Raw genomic sequence first — 18,763 nt, forward strand, 5'->3', positions numbered from 1 at the left:
ACACTGTACATTGCAGCTTTCTTTGCTTTCTCCTATCTCCTGGCAGCTGTGGCTCTAAGGTTTGCAAGTATGCTAAGATGGTAGATAAGGATTTCCCTGGCTCTTGTGACTAAATATAATCAAATCACTCACCCTCCCTATTGGGAAATAAGTTATAAATAACAAGTCAGAGCAATCTTTCATCAGAGAGGCTGTGGTTACTAGGAAACGAGCACTGCAGTCAGGCTCTCTATTGTCGTGATATATCCATATGGCTTGGGATTTAAGCTCAGGTTCTCTGTCTTTGGCCTTTCAAATGGCTCATGAGTATACTGTTCTTGCTATTAAAGTATTCCTTTGTAAATGTTAAGGGATGAGGACTTGGGTTCTAACTTTGGCCTTTCTCATCAACTTGCTGTGTGACTTTGGGTGAATTAATTCACCTCTCTGGTCTCCAGTTTAAATCTCAGCAACAGATGAGAAGGTTGGGTTAGATCAAGGCAAATTGTGGCCCACAGGCCAAATTTGTTCTACTATCTATTTATGTATAGCCTGCAAGTTAAGAGTGGATTTTACATTTTTAAATAGTTGGAAAAAATCAAAAGAATAATTCATAACATAAAATATTCTATTTCATAGCATAACATATAATTATGTAATATATTTCATGAAACTTATATAAAATTCAAATTTGTGTCCATAAACAAAGATTTGTGAAAACACAGCCACATTCATTTGTTTATATGTTGTCTATGATTGCTTTCACACTCAACGGCAGAGTTGAATAGCTGGGGCAGAGACTGTATGGCCTGCCAGGCCTAAAATATTTACTGTCTGGCCCTTTACAGAAAGTTTGCTGATCCCTGAGTTAGATCGTCTCTTAGGTCCCTGTAACTTTATTTTAAAAATTGACTAATTAGCAGCTCCTTCTCAACCTGAGAAATTCCAGGCTGTAGGTGAACCAGGCCTGGGCTGCTCCTAGAGGGAATCTGGTACCTCTGCGAAGTCTTGAAAAGGATTGGGAAGTGTGTTGGCCAGAGACAGGATTGGATGTTGAACCCCAGCCCTCCTGTTCTTGCTCTGGGTCAACCCAGGCCTCGGAACCAGAGTGATGAGCCATGAGCTTGCCCTGAAAGCTGGGGGCTGCAATGGTTGTGGGCTTAGATGTTGCTGTTGTGATAGAGAGATCCCAGGGAACAGTGACCTAAATGAGCTAGAAGCATATTTATCTTTCCAACAAAAGTCCTGGTAACTTATACACTAAAAAAGACATATCAATTGATTGCAATGTATGGAATTTATTTGGATCCTGCAAAAAAAAAATTATGAGATAATTGGGGAAGCTTAAACACTACATTTTGATAATAAAAAAATATTTATTTATTTTTTAGGTGTGATAATGGTATTGTGATCATGTTTTCAAAAGAGAGTCCTGGGAGACAATTTTATGGATGAAATGATATGAGGTCTGAGATTTGCCTCATGATAATCCAGATGGGGAGGGTTGGAAAAATTGTCCAGGAGTTGGTAGCTGAATACATGTAATGAGTACCTAGGATTCATTATACTACTTTCAATAATCGTGTATATATTTGAAATTTTCCATAACAAAAAGTTTGAAATATTTAATGTTCCTAACCAGTGATTAAAAATTTATACTTTAAAGAAATTTAGTCCATGAAAAAGCTCACGTAAGTGCCAAAAATATATCATTACAGTCATCATAGCTGGGTTTATAAAATACCCGGGAAGAAGTTTCCCTATGAGAAAAAATTTCCTGAAGAGGAACAGTTGTGTCAGAAGTTTCAAGCATTTAAAAATTTTAATTGATTGAATATACATTATTAATAATTGTTATCGATATATAGTCATTTATAATTTTTACATATATAAATAAAGAGCAGATAAATTCTTATTCCCTAATCAATTATATCTACTTTTTTTTTTTTTGAGATGGAGTCTCACTCTGTCACCAGGCTGGAGTGCAGTGGCGCGATATCTGCTCACTGCAACCTCTGCCTCCTGGGTTTAAGCGATTCTCCTGTCTCAGCCTCCTGAGTAGCTGGGACTACAGGTGCATGCCACCACGCCTGGCTAATGTTTGTATTTTTAGTAGAGATGGGGTTTCACCATGTTGGCCTGGATGGTCTCTATCTCTTGACCTCGTGATCCGCCCACGTAGGCCTCCCAAAGTGCTGGAATTACAGGCGTGAGCCACCACGCTCGGCCAATTATACCTACTTTTTATTTTGTATTTTTAGCCAGTATATTAATCATGAAAGCATTTAGCAATTATGGGATGTTGACTATAACACCATGCATGATATATGGTATTTTATTATTTCTTTACTATGACTGCTATGAAATTATTTCTTAGACTTGAAAGTAAGTCTGGGTTGACAGGATTGGTGTGATGGTTTCTCAATTATGAGGCATCCAGGCTCCTTACATTGTTTCCCTGCCATCCTCATACTTGGCTTGCATCTCATGGTCCAATATGGTTGCTTTGTTTCCTGCCATTAACTCTGCATTCCAGAATGTAGAAAGGGTAAAGGGAGAAAGGATGTGACCTACAAGGGCATGACACCGAATTCATACATGTTACTTTTGCTCATATCCCTTAGGCCAGAATCATGTGGCTGCTGGTTGCAAGGGAGGTTGGAAATGTAGCCTTAGGTTGGACAGCCATCCATTCTACTAAGAATACTATTACTGCATAGGAAAGGGAAGATAACTGATGGGGGGCCATGAATAGCCTCTGCCTTGGATGCCTTACAGATGTGCTTATATGCGGACTCGAGAAACCTTCCTCTTGATCTGAGCCTATTTCTTGCCTTTCCCCTTCTTCCATCTGTATTCTTGTCCTTCCTGCCCTTCTCCCTGCCTTCTTGTCAACAGCTTGGTTGGGGGGCCCAAGTAAGCACATTCATTCAGTCCTGGTGGTTCTGATATGGACGCCCACTCACCTATTGCTCGTGTATTTCTACTGGTTCAGTCACTTGTCCCCCATATCCACATTCACATAACTGGTTTTGCAGCCCAGGAGATGTGGATAAGTCCTGCCTCCCTTATTTAGTTTACCTGCGACCTTGGGTAAGTTGACTAACCTTTGTAAGCCTCATCTTCCTCCCTCTGAAGAAGGCATCAGTGCATCAAAGCAGAGTCCCTGCTTAGCCTACCTTATGTGATCATTGTGAGGATTCAAAGAAAGTCATGGAGACTTGGGGTTTCAAAGGGTGAAGAGCCACATGGCTGAGAAATAGGGCAGGGAGGGGGCTCCAGTGTGCTGTGTACTTTGCCCCAATCTGACCAGCTCCTTTCTCACAGAGGGAGCCCCAGGAATCTGCACAGGACCCCAACCTTGACCACAGCTCATTGGTTCAGGCATGGAATCTTATCCCTAACAAGCTTGATTATTTCTTTTGGGGATATAGCATTTTGACTCAAGGGTCATATAACAATGACAGAGTCCTACTAGTGGCTGAGGTCTGTAGAGAGACCACCGACATACCTGGGGTACTCGAGTCTTCCTTCCCGACTCCTGGAGGTCAAAAATCCTCATACTCTGAGAAATACCTTATTCCTTCAGTACATTCATTTCTTTGCTTAAATTTGTTAGAGTAATTTCTCTTTCTTACAAGAGCCTTAAGTAAGCAATTTTATTATTGGCAAAATTGACAAAGTTTAATATTTGGTGCTTTAGTCTTATAAATCTGTGCCCTTTTCACCCCCTCAGGGTGAAAGGTAAATTGTGGTTTCTTCCTTGTTTCCATTCTTTCTCCAGTCAAAATTAGTCATTCAAAAAGATTCCAACAGCAATCACTGACACTGTAAAAAAAAAATGAGAATTTGTAGATCTCTACCTCTCCCAGAGTGACTGTGTAGCCTTAATTCCATTACATAATAAAATATATTTTTCCCTGATAAAGAAATTGTATACATTGGGAAAGAGAGGAGGAAGTGGATTTTCTGAAGAAAGTGAAGAGCTTTCAACTCCCCACACCTCTGCTTAACATCGTGTGATGCAGGGGGCTACTTAGTTTGCTTGTGTGCTTGTCCACATAGGGGCATCCTCACAAATGTAAGTAGCCACATCACACTGCAGTACCAAGCAAGCTTAGCTACACTGGGTTTGAAGGCAGAAGACCTGGCTCCTTGACCCTACTCTACCTCATTCAGCTGGCTATTGCTCCTAGCCCTTTGAGGCACCACCCAAGCATTTTGAACTCTTGCATGAAATCTCCGATTGCCTCACTGAACTTTGGGTCCCACTTCGAGGCTTCACTTCTACCTTCAGTATTTTCACTCCTCATCCACTTGTAACATTTGGGTGGCTTGTCTGTGCGTAATAGAATTTTTTTTTTTTTCATTGAACACTCATTAAAAACAGCAAGACAGATTTTATTAGGTTGCTGCAAAAGTAATTGTGGGTTTTGGCATTAAATGTAATGGCAAAAAACACAATTACTTTTTCATCAACTTAATATTTGAGCTACTGCAGTAGGAGAGATTTCAATTCAGAACAGAGCTTGACTTCAAATAGTCTGTTCCTCACTCTTTACATTTGATCCATCATCAAATCTCGACTACACGTTTACATGATATACATTTCTGCATCCATCTACTGTCTGAGTCTGACTCTCATAATCTTTTGGGTGACTTTCTGTAAAATGTTCTCATTGGTTGACTAGGTTCTGTTCCTATCCCTCCTCGACAGGCCCCAGCATGTTGTTCTGTAATGCAAATCGGACTGTGTCATTTTCCTTCAGTGATCTGCTGGATAAACTCTGACATGCAGAAGGCCTCCCTTTCCAGGATCTGTGCTTGCATCCTCTGTGCTGCTGCTGCAGAGTTAGCCTCCGTCAGAACACCGAGCACCTCTCCACGGTTGGATAGATTTAAATCAGCATTGCCTGTGCCTTCCTCGGCTCTATCAGTTTGCTAAATCAACACAGTCCTCCCTAGGTGTCAGGATGATACTTCAGCTGAAGACAGTGATTAATTTGACTTAGAATCCAGAGTATTTGCAACTCATGAGGTACTGAAGATATAGCTTTGAACTTCTGAGCAGGGAGCAGATTTGGAAAGCCCTCAAGGTGCCCTACAGAGAAACTTCCAATTTCTCAAGCAAGCCATTTTAAAAATATGATATCAACCTTTTACTGCTTAAAGAAAAAAAGAGAAGTCATGCTAATATAAAAGAAGAAGAGAAAAGGGAGAAAGAAAGCTTAACAATGAGCAGGGCATGGTGAGGCTTAAAATACTGACTGCTCATCTTCTTGTCTCCTTGGTCTGCATGGTGGGACAATGTACAAAACGGAGTTGCGAATGCCCAACTGATTATGGTGGGCCCTGGACCCCTCTGCTCACAAGAGCACAGCGGAAATAAATGCTCCTACGATGCGCTGCACCATCTGGTGGTTTAGTGCTCCCAAGGAAGTACAGGATTCCTTGGAATCATTGGCCCTGTAGAGATCTTTTGGGTGGATCCTCTTTCATGTAGTGGATAATCCAACTGTGTATTGAATCCTGACTCTACACAATGTGGGCTGGGGACCCTTCTGGATGCATTGATAAGACATTAATGAGAGCTGATGGGCATGAGGCTTCTCCTTTTTGATCATAGAGGGAAATGTAGCTAGGTACCTGGAGAGGAGAAAAGAGGGACCTGTGACAAGACAGAATGCAAGCAGACATGTGGCATCTCAGACAGAAGCAAGGCGGATGGGGCACAGAAGACTGGGAGTGCCACAGCAGTGGGAGGAGCTGTTCTTTACCCCGACCCCACCCTACCCCAGGCTGCAGTGCATTCTAGAACCCTGGGTTGCAGAGCATCCCTCAGTGAACAAATCCTTTGCTGCAGCCAAGCAGTCTTCTCACAGAAGCCTCAGGAGCAGGTCAGCTATGAGCTGCCTTGATGTGGAAACTGGGATGACAGACTTGTTCCTGGGTACATAGGAGGATTTAGAAACTCCAGAATGGAAGGGGAGGCACGTGGGGAGTGGGCAGGGCTGGGGAGCAATGCCCTGGTTCTCTACTTGGAGGGGCTTGTAAGAGCCAGCAAAAATTGGAAATTAAGGCTAGTGTGATGGTTATTTATGTGCATATATGGGGGCAGTTTGGAGACATTCAGATTAGTTTCTCATAGGTAAACATAGTTCAGGAAAAGTTAGGTGGCACCCCAGACTCACAGAACTGGTGAGATGAAGAGTTTGGGCTTAAACCTAGTGCCCTTTCCATTTCATCAAGCTGGTTTAACTTGAATTTACTTACTGAGAAAACAATCTGTACTTTAGTAGCAGTATAGTTTCTGTGATTTTTGGAAAGTGATTTGAGTTCTAAGAGCAGGGGCTATGCCCTGTGTTTTTCTTTCATGCAGGACACATGGTTGAAGCTTAATCAATATCTTATGAGTCATTTGATTCATTCTTTAGAACAAGCATCAGCATCTTCTCTCGAGTGCTGTGGGCAGTTACTGGCAAAGGATCAGGAAGATATTGCAGGACAATAGATCTTATGACTCAAAATAGTCACCTCCTTCAAAATGAAGGTGTGAAAACTCCATCAGATTTAGAGTTAGATGGAAGTTAAGGAAAATGGCAATGGCAGGAAGCTGACTGTGTATGGGAACCTCAGCTGAGGTTGGAAACAGATCTCTGCAACAGAAAGGAGGATTGAAATTGGCCCATAGTCATTCAAGTTAGTAAGTGCTCAGCACATGTTAGGCATTGTTCTAGGGAAGAAGATTTAGCAGTGGACAAAACAATTTATGTGACGTAAAAGCATTTTGAGAATTGGATTATAATTTACTTACATTTCTTCTTATTCTCATGTAGCTTTAGTATGGTATGATGATAAGATTTGGATTTGTAAAATTTGTATCCCTTGCTTTAAAAAACTTAAAGCAGCTTACAAAGGTGTATGTGATTCTTGGAAAGATTATAAATTAGGAGTTGAAAAGATAGATGAGTAAGAAAAAAATGGAATAAAAAGCATCAGAACCCAACTGAGTCAGGAATAAATCTAGTTCCCAGCACACAAAAGACACCCATGAAATTCTAGATGCTGCCACAGGTGAGCCACAGAAGTCACCTCAGGCTTTGCAGTGACTAATCCACAGCAAGTGATGATATGATCCATTAGGACAAACATGTAACAACAAAAACAAAACCCTTCTTTGGCAGAAGAACAGCTAATCCTGATACTGAGACCAGAAGGAAATGTTTCTAAGAATCCTTCAGAATCAGGATGCTCTGTGGCGGTGCTGCAGGACTACGTCATGAGCAAAACACCACTCATGAGGCTGGAAGAGGTGTCACTTTGAGTTCAGCAACTGAATCTTTCTGAATTGATATTGAGTCTCCAGAAAATAATGAGGGACAAGTATGCTATGGTATAAATGAGTCTCTAGATTTGTGTGGCAAAGACATTGCACATGTCTCCTGAGCAAAAGAATGTATTGTGATTCACAGAACAGCTGGGGGAAAGGCGAGAGGGGAGAAGGTGGCTTGATGTCTGTGTCTTACAGAGAAATGTGAGTTTGTAAATTTGATCAGAATAATCTCAGCTCAGCCCAATTGGTTTGCCCTGTTCCTTATATATGTGTGGGGTTGGCCATAGGTCTGCTATAATGTGGGTGAGGGAAGACCAGGGAAAGAATGAAAACCCATGTTAGAATAGAAGAGACGTCTAGAAATACTAATAAAACTGCTTTGTCTACTCACTAGAAACCATCTAGAGTGTTTTTGTTTTAAATTACGTATCAGTCACTCAACTGATATATTGAAGAATTAGATACACAGAAAAAATTTAAACCCTGTGGAAAAATCTCAATGTCTTTCTCTGATTTTATAAAACAATAAAATGGGTTAGAAATTGGGAAGACAATTTGGTCAGTCATTATAAGGCATAAAACTGTATGTAAAGACTCCTATAAATGTTAATGTATAGGATGCAGAATCACATCTTTATTTTACCAATCATGATGGACAGTTTTGGGGTATCTGCCAAGCTCACATCCTCTTCTGGGAGACCCCCCCCAACACACACACACACGCACACACACAGACACACACACACACTCTCATACACACTCATACATTCACACCCGCATGCATGCCATGCCAATACAGTGGTGAGGGGAGGAATGGGAGGGAAGGGAAATTTGTTTCTACTGACTTTGCAACTCCTGGATCCACCCCTTCGTGAGGTCTGAATGCACTTACTCCCCTAGTACCCTAGTGCCACGGGAGATGCTGCTGTATCTTTCCATTGGATCTCTAATTCTCATTCTCTCGCTCTTTGCTTAGGATAGTTTAGGTAGATTTTTTTTCTCATGTTAAATGCTTCCTGACTGAAACCTTAAGTAAAATAGGAAGCTTTTCCTTTGTGGTAAAGGATAGAGAGGTAATTGACAGGACATGCGTGCATTTTCTATTTTTTTATATTTACGTATTTTTCAAAGGACATAAGCATATTGTGTAGGGTGGAGGGCATCTATGAAGTTTGTTAAATACTTAGAAAAAATCAGAAGGAGTTTCCAGTTACTGTGTGTGGTGAAAGGATATTTCACTGGTTCTTTTGGATATGCTCTCGTGCTCCCCTGTGCTTGTTTTGCTTCCCTTATACTCCAGAAACCTCTGCTTAGTCCAGGTAACTGTTCATCAGCTTTGGGGAGAAGTAGGTGACTCTGGATCCAGGGAACAAAAGTGATTTTTAAGTTCAATAGTCACTAGTTTAGGTTTAAAATAGTGACATTATTGCAGGATAAGCTAGAAAATACCAAGGGTTGGAGATGGGCAGAAATTTAAGAGGAGGTACTCCTAGAATAAATCTAGAATCTCTGCTAGAACAAGTACCATCGTTTTCCAGCACTAGAGGACGTTGGGGAAACTGAGTCAGCACCCAATGCCTCCTCATTTCTGCCCAGAAGAGGACCAAGTTGACAGCATGGAGCAGGTCTCCTCTCCACCAACCAGCAGGAAAAGCATTTCTCTGGACCTCAACATGTAGTCTGACGCAGGACTGCGGAAAATTCCTCATCTGAATGCCCCGCCCCTTAGGGAGGAGGGAGCAGCCACGCCTCCTAGAGGGAACCCTCCCAGATCTGGGTGGTGATGGAAGCCTCCCTCCTATCTCCCAGTCGCTCTTCCTGATACATTCTTTTAAAGTTTTTTTTTTCAGTATTATTTAATTAACAGTTCTTACAGCATTTTGTGAAAATTGAAACTCTAGGATAATTTTTATTTTTTTTAATGATTTCCTTTGTTATAAAATTTCATCAGATTTTCCTGTTATGGGTAAACTTAAAAAGCCTTTTCTTAATACTATACTGAAGTTTTAAACAGAAACTAAAGATAGAAAGTCTTAGAGGATATTATTCTCTGCTCTCAACCAAAAACAAGAAAAAAAATGTATTCTTACCCTTTTTACATTCGCTGTCCCAATATTTGGTGCCTTACACACAGCTACATCTGTAGGAGATGCAAGATAAATCCTTTTTGAATAATGAAAAAGGGTTTATTAACCCACATTTGGAAAGAATCTTGAAGGACAGCAGCATAAGCAAAAGTGTTTATTACCTCTTTAGTTATTGATGTAGACAATTCACTCTCCAGTCTTCATTTCAGTGGGTGATGGGTAATGTGACCAGAGGGCCACAAAGGACAGAGGCACAGAGAGGAGCAAGTGGAGATGGTGCAAGGTGCACTGGCATAGACTATGCCTTGGGAGCCCTAGAGAAACATCTCCCTGGCAGACAGCAGAAGAGCTTTCTTGGAGAATGGGGTCCTATTTGCTAGGCTAGGCTAAATTAGGCTAAGCTACAGTCACAATCGCCAAAAATCAGTGGCTTTACAGGGAAAGTTTATTTACTACTCTTGTACTCTAGTGCAGGGCAGGAGGCCCGCCCCAGTTTTGCAGCCTTCCGTCTGGATCTCACAGATTCCAAGGCTGCATGCAGCATCAGAAGAAGAGAGAGCTGGAGGATTGCATGGGATGTTTTTCAGGGCCAGGCCTGAAAATGGCACAGGTCACTTCAACCAACACGTCATTGGTACAGCCATTCTCACATGGCCCCAACTCCAAAGGAGACTGGGAAATGTAGTTTAGCTGTTTAACTGTGTGCCAGAGAAGAGGAAACGTGAAAACCACATAGAATTTCCATGGGGGAAAGGGTGACTGACTGCAGAGGAGCAGGGCAAAGGGGGCAGCTATATGGCAGCAAATGAAAGTCTATACAGCTGATTCTCTTGGAGCTTCTGGCCTGGGATGTGCAGCAGACACCGTCCTTCCCTATATTAAGGCACACGATTCATTACACTTGGCTAAATAGAAAGATGGCAAATTTAAGTGCAAATCAGATAGCCATGGCATCCTGGAATCCACACCTCTGGATTAGCTATGCTACACTTTTTTGCACAGGCAAAGTTCATGATAAATTGGAACCTGAGGAGAGTGCAACAACAGGGTGGCAGATGCCGTGCCCCGAAATTGCATGTTTCTGGTAGGGGCACTGGCTTAAATTACTTGAGGGGCCCAAGCCTCCTCCTCTGTGAACCCTCTTACAAACTATACCAGAGGAGAGAGAAACACTGCTAGCAGGAATTCCCAAGTCTCTCACTCTTCTCTTCAATCGGGCTCGTGGCTCACAGAGGGAAGAGTGGACTTTTGCTGAGTGAGGGGCGCACCAACTTGTAACTCATTCTGTCTACTGCTTTCAGAGTGGGTCAAAATCCCTCAGACCAAGATTCAAGCAAAGAAACAATATCTTAAGACACTTGCCTTTTAACTGCACCATAGCTAACCCTCACCTCACTTCCACCCTGGGGTCTCTATAACTATTGCCTGATACTGTCCAGCAGGACTGGCAGGGGAGAGTCTGGAGATTTCTGCCTTGGGTCTTTGGACTTTCCAAATGGGCTAGTAAATCCCAGCTCTGAGCTGTGACACCCATGGATGTGTCTGATTGCCTAGGTGGGAATTTATCACTAAGTCTGTAAATCAAAATATAATTTAATTTGGTTTACATCAATATTTACAGGAGCAAGAGGGCTTTTTCCGAGGGGGGATTTTGGCCCAAAAGCAGAAACCCCAGTCCTGCCCAGTCTTTCTGTCTGCCCTTTACTCTAAACTGACCAGCATTGCTGTGTCCCTTGTCACTGATGGTGGTGGCCCATCAGCCCTGAGCCGGGACCAACTGCCACATTGACGGGGCTTGAGAATGGGCACGTCTCTAGAGTAGATACTGAGCACGGAACTAGTACAGGCCCCAGGATATCTAAATAGAAGGGACGAGGGGCAGCAAGGCCGTTAGAGAAACATGGCCGGGCTTGGGCCTGGTCTTGAAGCAGCATTTCTATTATAACAGCTGCACTGATTTAACTACACTGGATCTTATTGGAAGGGGAGAGGGTGAGGAAAATTGAGAGGCAAGTTAATCCTCCCCCGACCCCTGCCCCAATTTCCACCCTCTGGAGTCTACCCCTCTGTTCTCATTCAGGTTTCTCTAGGTAAATGGTTGGGATAAATATCCATTCTAGCGGCAAGCCATGCTTACCTTGGAGCTGGTGCACCCTACCGCTGCCAGTGTGCACCCTCTGTCTCCACCAGGGTTAAGAAGGGGTGGTGGTCTCCCTCTCCTAGCCTCTTACCAGGTAAAGGGGCAGAGGGAGAGGAGAATAATAGCACTGTCCCTTGCCTTGGTTGTGTAAATGTGTGATACTCTGGCCTCATTGAGGGGCCTGAATACCTGGAATGTGACATGGAAGCAGCTTCCCTGGAGGAACAGATGGGACCACAAGAGCAAAAGACCTCTGCAAACTGTAAGACGCCCAGATGTAAGGAGTGCCCCTCCTCTTCATTCTAATGCACCATCTGCATCTGTTTTCGCTTCATTCTGAAGCTTGCTCCTATTCCGGTGAACACGTCTTGCCTTGGCTGGGTCCACCTGGACGAACCTAGGATGATGTTCATACATTCTTCTTGCCATTCTTTCTGGCAGCATCATGAGCACTGATGTTCTCACTGATGACATGAAGGTGTCTGAGACAATGAAACAGGCTCCCCACCTGGCATGGTGTTCGCCTCCCCAGGGCCAGCAGGGGGCCCCGCGACCTTGTGAGAAGGCTGGCTGCCACCTGGGGAAGGAGGGCGGTTCCCAGCAAAATGAATGTCATTCCCGGGGCCTTTGATTCCCACCGAGTGGGAGCCGCCAATGAGCATCCTGGCCAGACCCTTCTTCTAAGGGCTCCCCATATACCTGGGGACTATGCGTTTCATCTGCGAGAAGAGAGGGAGACTGGTGCGCTGCTGGTGCCAGGTTGTTTCCTGCTTTATTTTGTGTGCGGTGTGCTCTGCAGGGACCTCCTTTTGAGTGTCTGTCACAGCCCTGCTTCTCCTTTCCAGCCAGGGAACATGGTGGGTTTGCCTCTTAGTTCCTTCTCATTAGATTTTCCAGCAGCTGCTCCAGGTTGTCTTTCTCTTTTTACAGAACAGAGAACAATTGGAGACTTGTTTTCTAAAGAAAAAAAGCCTGGTGTTCGAAGGAGTTTTTCAAAACTCCAAGACAACAGAGAGGAATCCCATGAGAGTGCAGGGGGTACCTGGCCTTGGGGACCTCCAGCCAACTCCTCACACAGGAGACGGTCCTTGTCCTCCCAGCCCACTCCTCATTTCCAGTGCTTTTGTACTGGACCATTTTAGCTGAGGACTTACAGAACTGGGCTCTAGCCTGTTACCAAAAAACATCCCCTTTGTGGCTAGACTGAATTGTAGTCTTCTAGAAATTCTCCAGGTGTATTTCCTGATTTAAGGGGAAAAACCAGCATCTGGAAACTCTGTGTGTCCTGATGTCTGCTGTCGAATAGCGAATTGACACCAGAGCAAGTTAGTTCTCAGGTATATGGTTGTTTCATCCTTGTAAATAGTTCCAAAGGGAAACAGTGTTTTATTTTAAGGAGTACTTTCAAATATATGAGGGCTGCTGAGTACCCAGCACCTGTGTTCAGAGGCCTGGTGATCTGTTTGCTGTCATTCTCTGCTTTTTCCTTGGTGCTTTCTGGAGGACAGCAGGTTGAGGATGAAGGAAGGGTCAGTTCCAGGCTCAGCTGTGGCCTTTAGTCAGCTGCAGATCAATTTGATGGGTAATTCAGGGAAAAAAAAGTTGACCTGGGTCATGCTGGGTGACAGCCAGACCAAAATGACACAGTGATACCATCATAATCCCAGATTTAATATAATTTTCATAATTGCATATTAGTACTCGAGACACTATAGCTAGAAAAACAGCCCCCAATGAGTTATTTTGCATCAAATGTACTAGTAGAGATCATTTTTCATGATTCCTCAGTGGTCCTAACAATTATGTTCATTGAAAGTACTGTCGTGAATGTAATTGGGACTCAGGCAGAGGAGGAAAAATACCCTAAGCTTGGTTTTTTCTTCTTTCCTTCTTTTAGAGTTTGCAAGTTTTGACCAACAGACATGGTTAAATAAGACTATGCTTTTTAAAAACCTATATTTTATATTTATTTTATTTTTTAAATTTTGTCCTTAGTGACAGGGTCTCACTTTATTGCCCTGGCTGGTCTCGAACTCCTGAATTCAAATGATCTTCCCACCTTGGCCTCCCAAAGTGCTAGAATTACAGGTGTGAGTCACCATGCCTGGCCTAAGACTATACTTTAAACAAACTTTTTTAAAAAGTGTGTTGATATATTTTATAGATGTTCATTTAATACACTACTGTCTTAGGAAAGCGATTGCAGCTCAGTTTTCTGAAATCTGGCAACAAATGTGTGGATATATTAGAAATATAATTTGTTTTTATTAAAATATATTCCATGTGCCTTTGATTTCTTTTTGATGGAAAGGCATCTTACACTTTTATATGTATACGTATATGGAGTAACAATTTGTCGATTCTAGTCAACTGCCTTTGACTACCTGGGTCAAGCAATTTCCCACCAGATAAAACAACTTTTCAAAGCCTTCCTTCTGCTTCCCTTACTTTCCAGCCTGTATCCTTAGTACATAATTTGTAAACATTATCACGAAGTGTCCCGATGCTTTAATATATGCAGACTAAAAGGATATACAAAATTAACCACATCTAAAAGTGACCAAAGCAAGTCTACTCCCTTGTAAAATTATAGAAAGGTTTGCCTTTCAGTACATTAGATCTGCAGCTACATTAGTTGTTTCTGCATCTTTAGATTTTGCAAAAGGGAACTGAAATCCAGCAAGTCGTATTAGGAGCCCATTCAGAAAATGAACAAAAAAGCAAATGAAAACGACCCAGAATGAGGTGGTATATTTTTCACTTTGCGTTTTGTAGACATAAGTCCCTTCTTTATAATTTGCAATTTTTTCTGAGAGGTGGTGGATTTTCACTTCAGAGGCAAACAATATCATGACAAGACAGCCACAGGAGCCTGCAACAGAAGAAACAACGTGTTGGGACAAATATTTCCTGATTGTAAGGGACAGGGAAGGGGGTCAATGTGTAAACCAAGGAATTCTCTTACCATCATCCCCATTTACATTATCCACAAAAAAAATTATTGCATATTTGTAATCATGAGCCTGATTCTTCAGTCTCCAGGTGGTAGTGCTTGGGTTATGGTTCTGCTCTGAGTGAAGAAGATTTCTGTGTGTGTGTGTAGGAGTGCAGTGGGGGGTAAGGAGGTGGTTAGAATTAAGCTGATCTTACAAAGACTGGGAGATATTCCTCTTTGCGTGATGTGAAGGCTGAATTGCTAGGCACTTTAAAGGCATAATGGTGGAATCAGGCTACAAGGCAGCCACTGCTAGATGTGGCTTCAAGAGAAAATATTTCTCTGTACTTCACAGGCCATGCAGGATAAATACCAATCATGCGGCCTCTTGTGAAAGGCCCCAGGCCTCCCTTCAGAAGGGTTACCACGGCTCCTTCAGCTTTCACTTGGCCACAGCTGCACAAAGGAAAACCTGAGCAAAGGTAGCTATGGATAAGGTGTTGAGGTGGCGCACATCTCTATTCTCCTTGTTTGTAACAGAATTCAGATTTTTAGCTAGACATGTGAGTGTCTTGAATTAAGACAGCATTGTTCAACTAAGGGTGGTTGGGATGTATGGGCGGGAAAGTCTTCTTGAACTATACAGGTATTAGGGGCCTGTCCTTTCTTCCCCACTTCCTCCTTCCTGTGGCTGAAATATGGATGCAATGGCTGGAGCGCCAGCATACATTTTGGACCAATGTGGCCCCAGAAATGGAAGCCATATGCTGTGGAAAAACAAGAAAGAAGGAGTCTAAATCTCAGATCCTTGGGGCCTCTGGACCAGCCCTGGACTTCAAACTCTAGATTTTTATGTGTGAGAAAAATAAACATTTGTTTTGTTTAGTACACTATTGTTATTTTTCCCCTTCATCTATCACTCATTGGTAGCCTAATTTTAACAGATGTAGCTGTGATTTCAGTGAGATTGCTGTGAGACAGGGGCACTCCATACTGGCTGGAAGCTGGAAACTCTGGTGAGTGTCTCCCCTGAAGATGGACAATGGGAGACTTCCAGATGGGCGGATGGCACAGGGAGCAGAAGCAGGTGGCAGGAGGGACCAGATCAGGAGCACACGGGATGGCCAGGACTCTACAGCGCTTCCACAGCTACTGTTATACCCCAGGCCACCAAAATAGGGTTCCAGTTAATAGGAGACTTGCTGGGAATGGTTTTCTGCCTTAGGTGAAACCAATTTGGGTTCAAACCCGGATTCCTTTACTTACTATGTAAAAGTAGGCAATTTTAATATTCAGGTCTCAATTTCTTCATCTATAAAAGGTGGTTAATATAAATAAAGCGTGATTTGCATTTGGTGTTGTAATTGACACATATAAATGCTTACTAATTGGTAGCTATTCATGTGGTTTTTATGGATTCCTTTTTTCTTGCAAGTCCTTATCATAATAGCTTGATTTAGGTCAAACCAATTTGGTTTCAAATCCTGATTCCTCCACTTACTATGTCAAATTAGGCAATTTTATTTCAAATCCTCAGCCCACCCCGTATCAGGAACACCTGACTACATCAGGGTAGGCAACACAAAAGAACGTATTACAGTGTCTTTTTTTTTCTCCAAATACTCTCCCACTAATTTTGTGTCTCCTTTAGGACAGGTAAATGCTTTTCACTCTTCAGTTAAAGTTAATCCAAATATCCTAGCAGTGGCAACATAATGGCTTGAGTTTCTATTCATTAATTCACTCATTCATTTATTCTTTAGACTTATATGGGGGATAGTTGTGGAGATTTAAACATTAAAGAAAACACCCATGATTTCTGCTCTTAGGACATAAAATCAATTACTAACCAATTACAGTGCATGTAATCAAGGGATAGTAGAGGGGCTGTTACTGAGAGGGTGGGCAGCATTATGGAAGGTTCCTTAGAAGTAGCCAGAAGGAGCTATAGGAAAAGTTAGCTGAGCAGAGGGAGGCTGGACTGTGTGGAGACAGCACTGCAGGCAGGAGGAGCTACGGTGCAAGTGACAGCCCCCATTCCTTTCCCAAAGGTCAGGCTGGGTTTGGGGTAGAGGCAGAGATTTCGGGGTAGGAATGAGGGGAGAGGTGAGCAGAAAAGGCGACATCACATTTCTTCTACTTTAGAATTTCACATAGGACTGGCCCATCAGCTTAATCATCATCAAATAATCAAATAATATAATTTTCTTGAAATTTCACTTTCTACCATCCTCAGAGTGGTAGCTGAGAATATTCCTTTGTAAAATTTTGTCAGCCTATTTTTGTATTCTGAGCTTAAAACCAGAGCTCTCCCCTGGCAAAATCATATTATTTCTTTATTGTTAGATCCTAACAAAAAGGCTGCAGTGCTGTTTTCTCTTTATCTTTTATTCGAAAATTGTGGAGAAAGTGCCATTCCTTTTACCATAAGAGCCTTCTTTGTCTGAGGAGATGGTGAATTTCAGACAGAAGTGAAACACTATTTCCTGAGCACCTGAAAGGAAAATTCAAGCTCGGTTTCCTTTTCAAGTTGTTAAATATTTTAAAGGTACTACTTTGTTAAGGAGACAGCATTACAGCAAGGCTGTATTTCAAATTCCTAAAGTAAAAGTTACTTGGGGTGTCATAAGACTCAAAGCCTTTTGCCATAGCTAATATTTCAAGCACACAGCCCCCAAAACAAAGTGTGCTTCTAGTAGTAGAGAGGACAGTCTGAGATCTTGCTCTGGATTCTAGGGTTGATCACGAGGTCAACATTGTCGTTTCAGGGACAGAGGATAGAAACCCAGCCTGAGTCTCATAACCTTTCAGTGACTGCTAAGAGATATGAAGGGAGACAACTCAGTGTGAACTTGGGATATTTTTGCTTCTCTCTGTCCATGGCTCTAAAAAAGACATGGGATCAAGGATAACTATTTATGACTTATGGACCAAAAGATACGCATGAAGAGTTTCTCTTTGTGGCATGGCTGCTAAGGCTATAAAAGAAGTATGTCAGGGAGATGAGTGATATGAGAATAGGACTCAACCTGCACTCTTCCAGTATGACACTTTGAATCCAGCAAGAGGGGCTCCTGCTTTGTGCCCCACATTTAGAGGGTTCTGCTCTGTCTCTCTTCTGGAGAGGTTCCTTCCCACAGCACGAGGAATCCTTGAAGTCAATAGAACATACCCGTCTGGCGTGCCTGACTCACATTTTAGTCCATACTCCTGGGACCCCGAAATTGACTTCGTAAATAGCCCTGAGCCCATTTTCAAGACCTATGTGGTCATTTCTCCTGGGTCAGTCCTCCCAGGGTCAGAGGTTGGCTGAGGAATAGCTGTTTCAAGAGGCATGGTCAGAGCTTGGATACATGGTGCAATGTCCACACACCTATGATTGAGGCTCTTTACCGTGTGCAGTGGAGCCAGGCAGGGGAAGAGAAGTGGGTTTGCATTCATACTTCTGTCCAAGACTTCACAAATGGTAGGATCAGTCCTACATGTCTCTCTCCTCTTTTTCCCAGTTATCCATGTACACCAAGAGCCCAAATTCACATGGTGCCAGTTGGACAGATTCCTTATGTGTCTGTCCATCTGACCAACACTTCTCCTGCTCCCAAGAAAGGTTAGAATAAACCAGGACTTTGGAAATCCTGCCAAACCTTGCTGGAGCTATAATTTGGAGTAAAACCAGGCACAAGGCCCAGGTTTTGCTGCCCAGCGTCTTACTCAATGACCTACAGCCATTTTTCCTTTCATCTGTCTGATTTCCCCACCATCTGGCTGGTACTGTAGGTTTTTTTTTTTCTTCCTTTTAATGACTTTGATTACTGAGTTAATTTCTGACTGAATAGGATAGCTGAGTTATAGGGCTGTCACACCATGAATGATCAGTCAATTAACAAACGTTTGTAATGTGCTAGACACTGCACATTCATGACTCTCCTCTGACAGCTGTCTGAGACTGCAGAATTGAGCACTGGTCTCCTCCAGTCCTTACTATATGGAGAACGTAGGACATGGCCAATGAGAGTTGCTTCTTCATCCCTGAATGACCCTGAGGGCACCTATGCTTTTATGAGTGGGAACACCCTACCAGGATCTGTGGGAGTCCAGAGGTCCTATGGGTTTGGGTCCTCAAAGGGGAAGAAATCTCTGAAATGTTATCCTATGATCAGTAAGATCATATTTTGGGAAATAATAAATTGGAATTTCAATTCCATTTAAAGTAATGATCAGCATTTTCAGAAAGCTTTCAACACATCATCTTCAATTGTCTTATAGGTGACAGATATTAGGGGCATTTC

At 42.6% G+C, this 18,763-nt stretch overlaps 1 protein-coding gene across 3 annotated transcripts in view; it reads right to left on the reverse strand.

Moving 5' to 3' along the window:
- Positions 1-12,394: 12,394 nt before the first annotated feature.
- CLRN1 (clarin 1) overlaps positions 12,395-18,763 on the reverse strand; it is a 48,410-nt gene continuing 42,041 nt past the window's right edge. For 2 of the 3 annotated variants that reach the window (XM_032173848.1, XM_032173849.2), the window contains one exon: positions 12,802-14,411. In XM_032173848.1, the coding sequence (XP_032029739.1) occupies positions 14,146-14,411 (266 nt within the window). In that variant the 3' untranslated portion in view covers positions 12,802-14,145. Of the gene's footprint in view, positions 14,412-18,763 lie in introns of all 3 variants that reach the window. The other variant, XM_032173850.1, reaches the window with a different exon arrangement.

This window comes from Hylobates moloch, unplaced genomic scaffold, assembly GCF_009828535.3.
Source record: "Hylobates moloch isolate HMO894 unplaced genomic scaffold, HMol_V3 SCAFFOLD_13, whole genome shotgun sequence".
Classification (NCBI taxonomy): Eukaryota; Metazoa; Chordata; class Mammalia; order Primates; family Hylobatidae; genus Hylobates; species Hylobates moloch.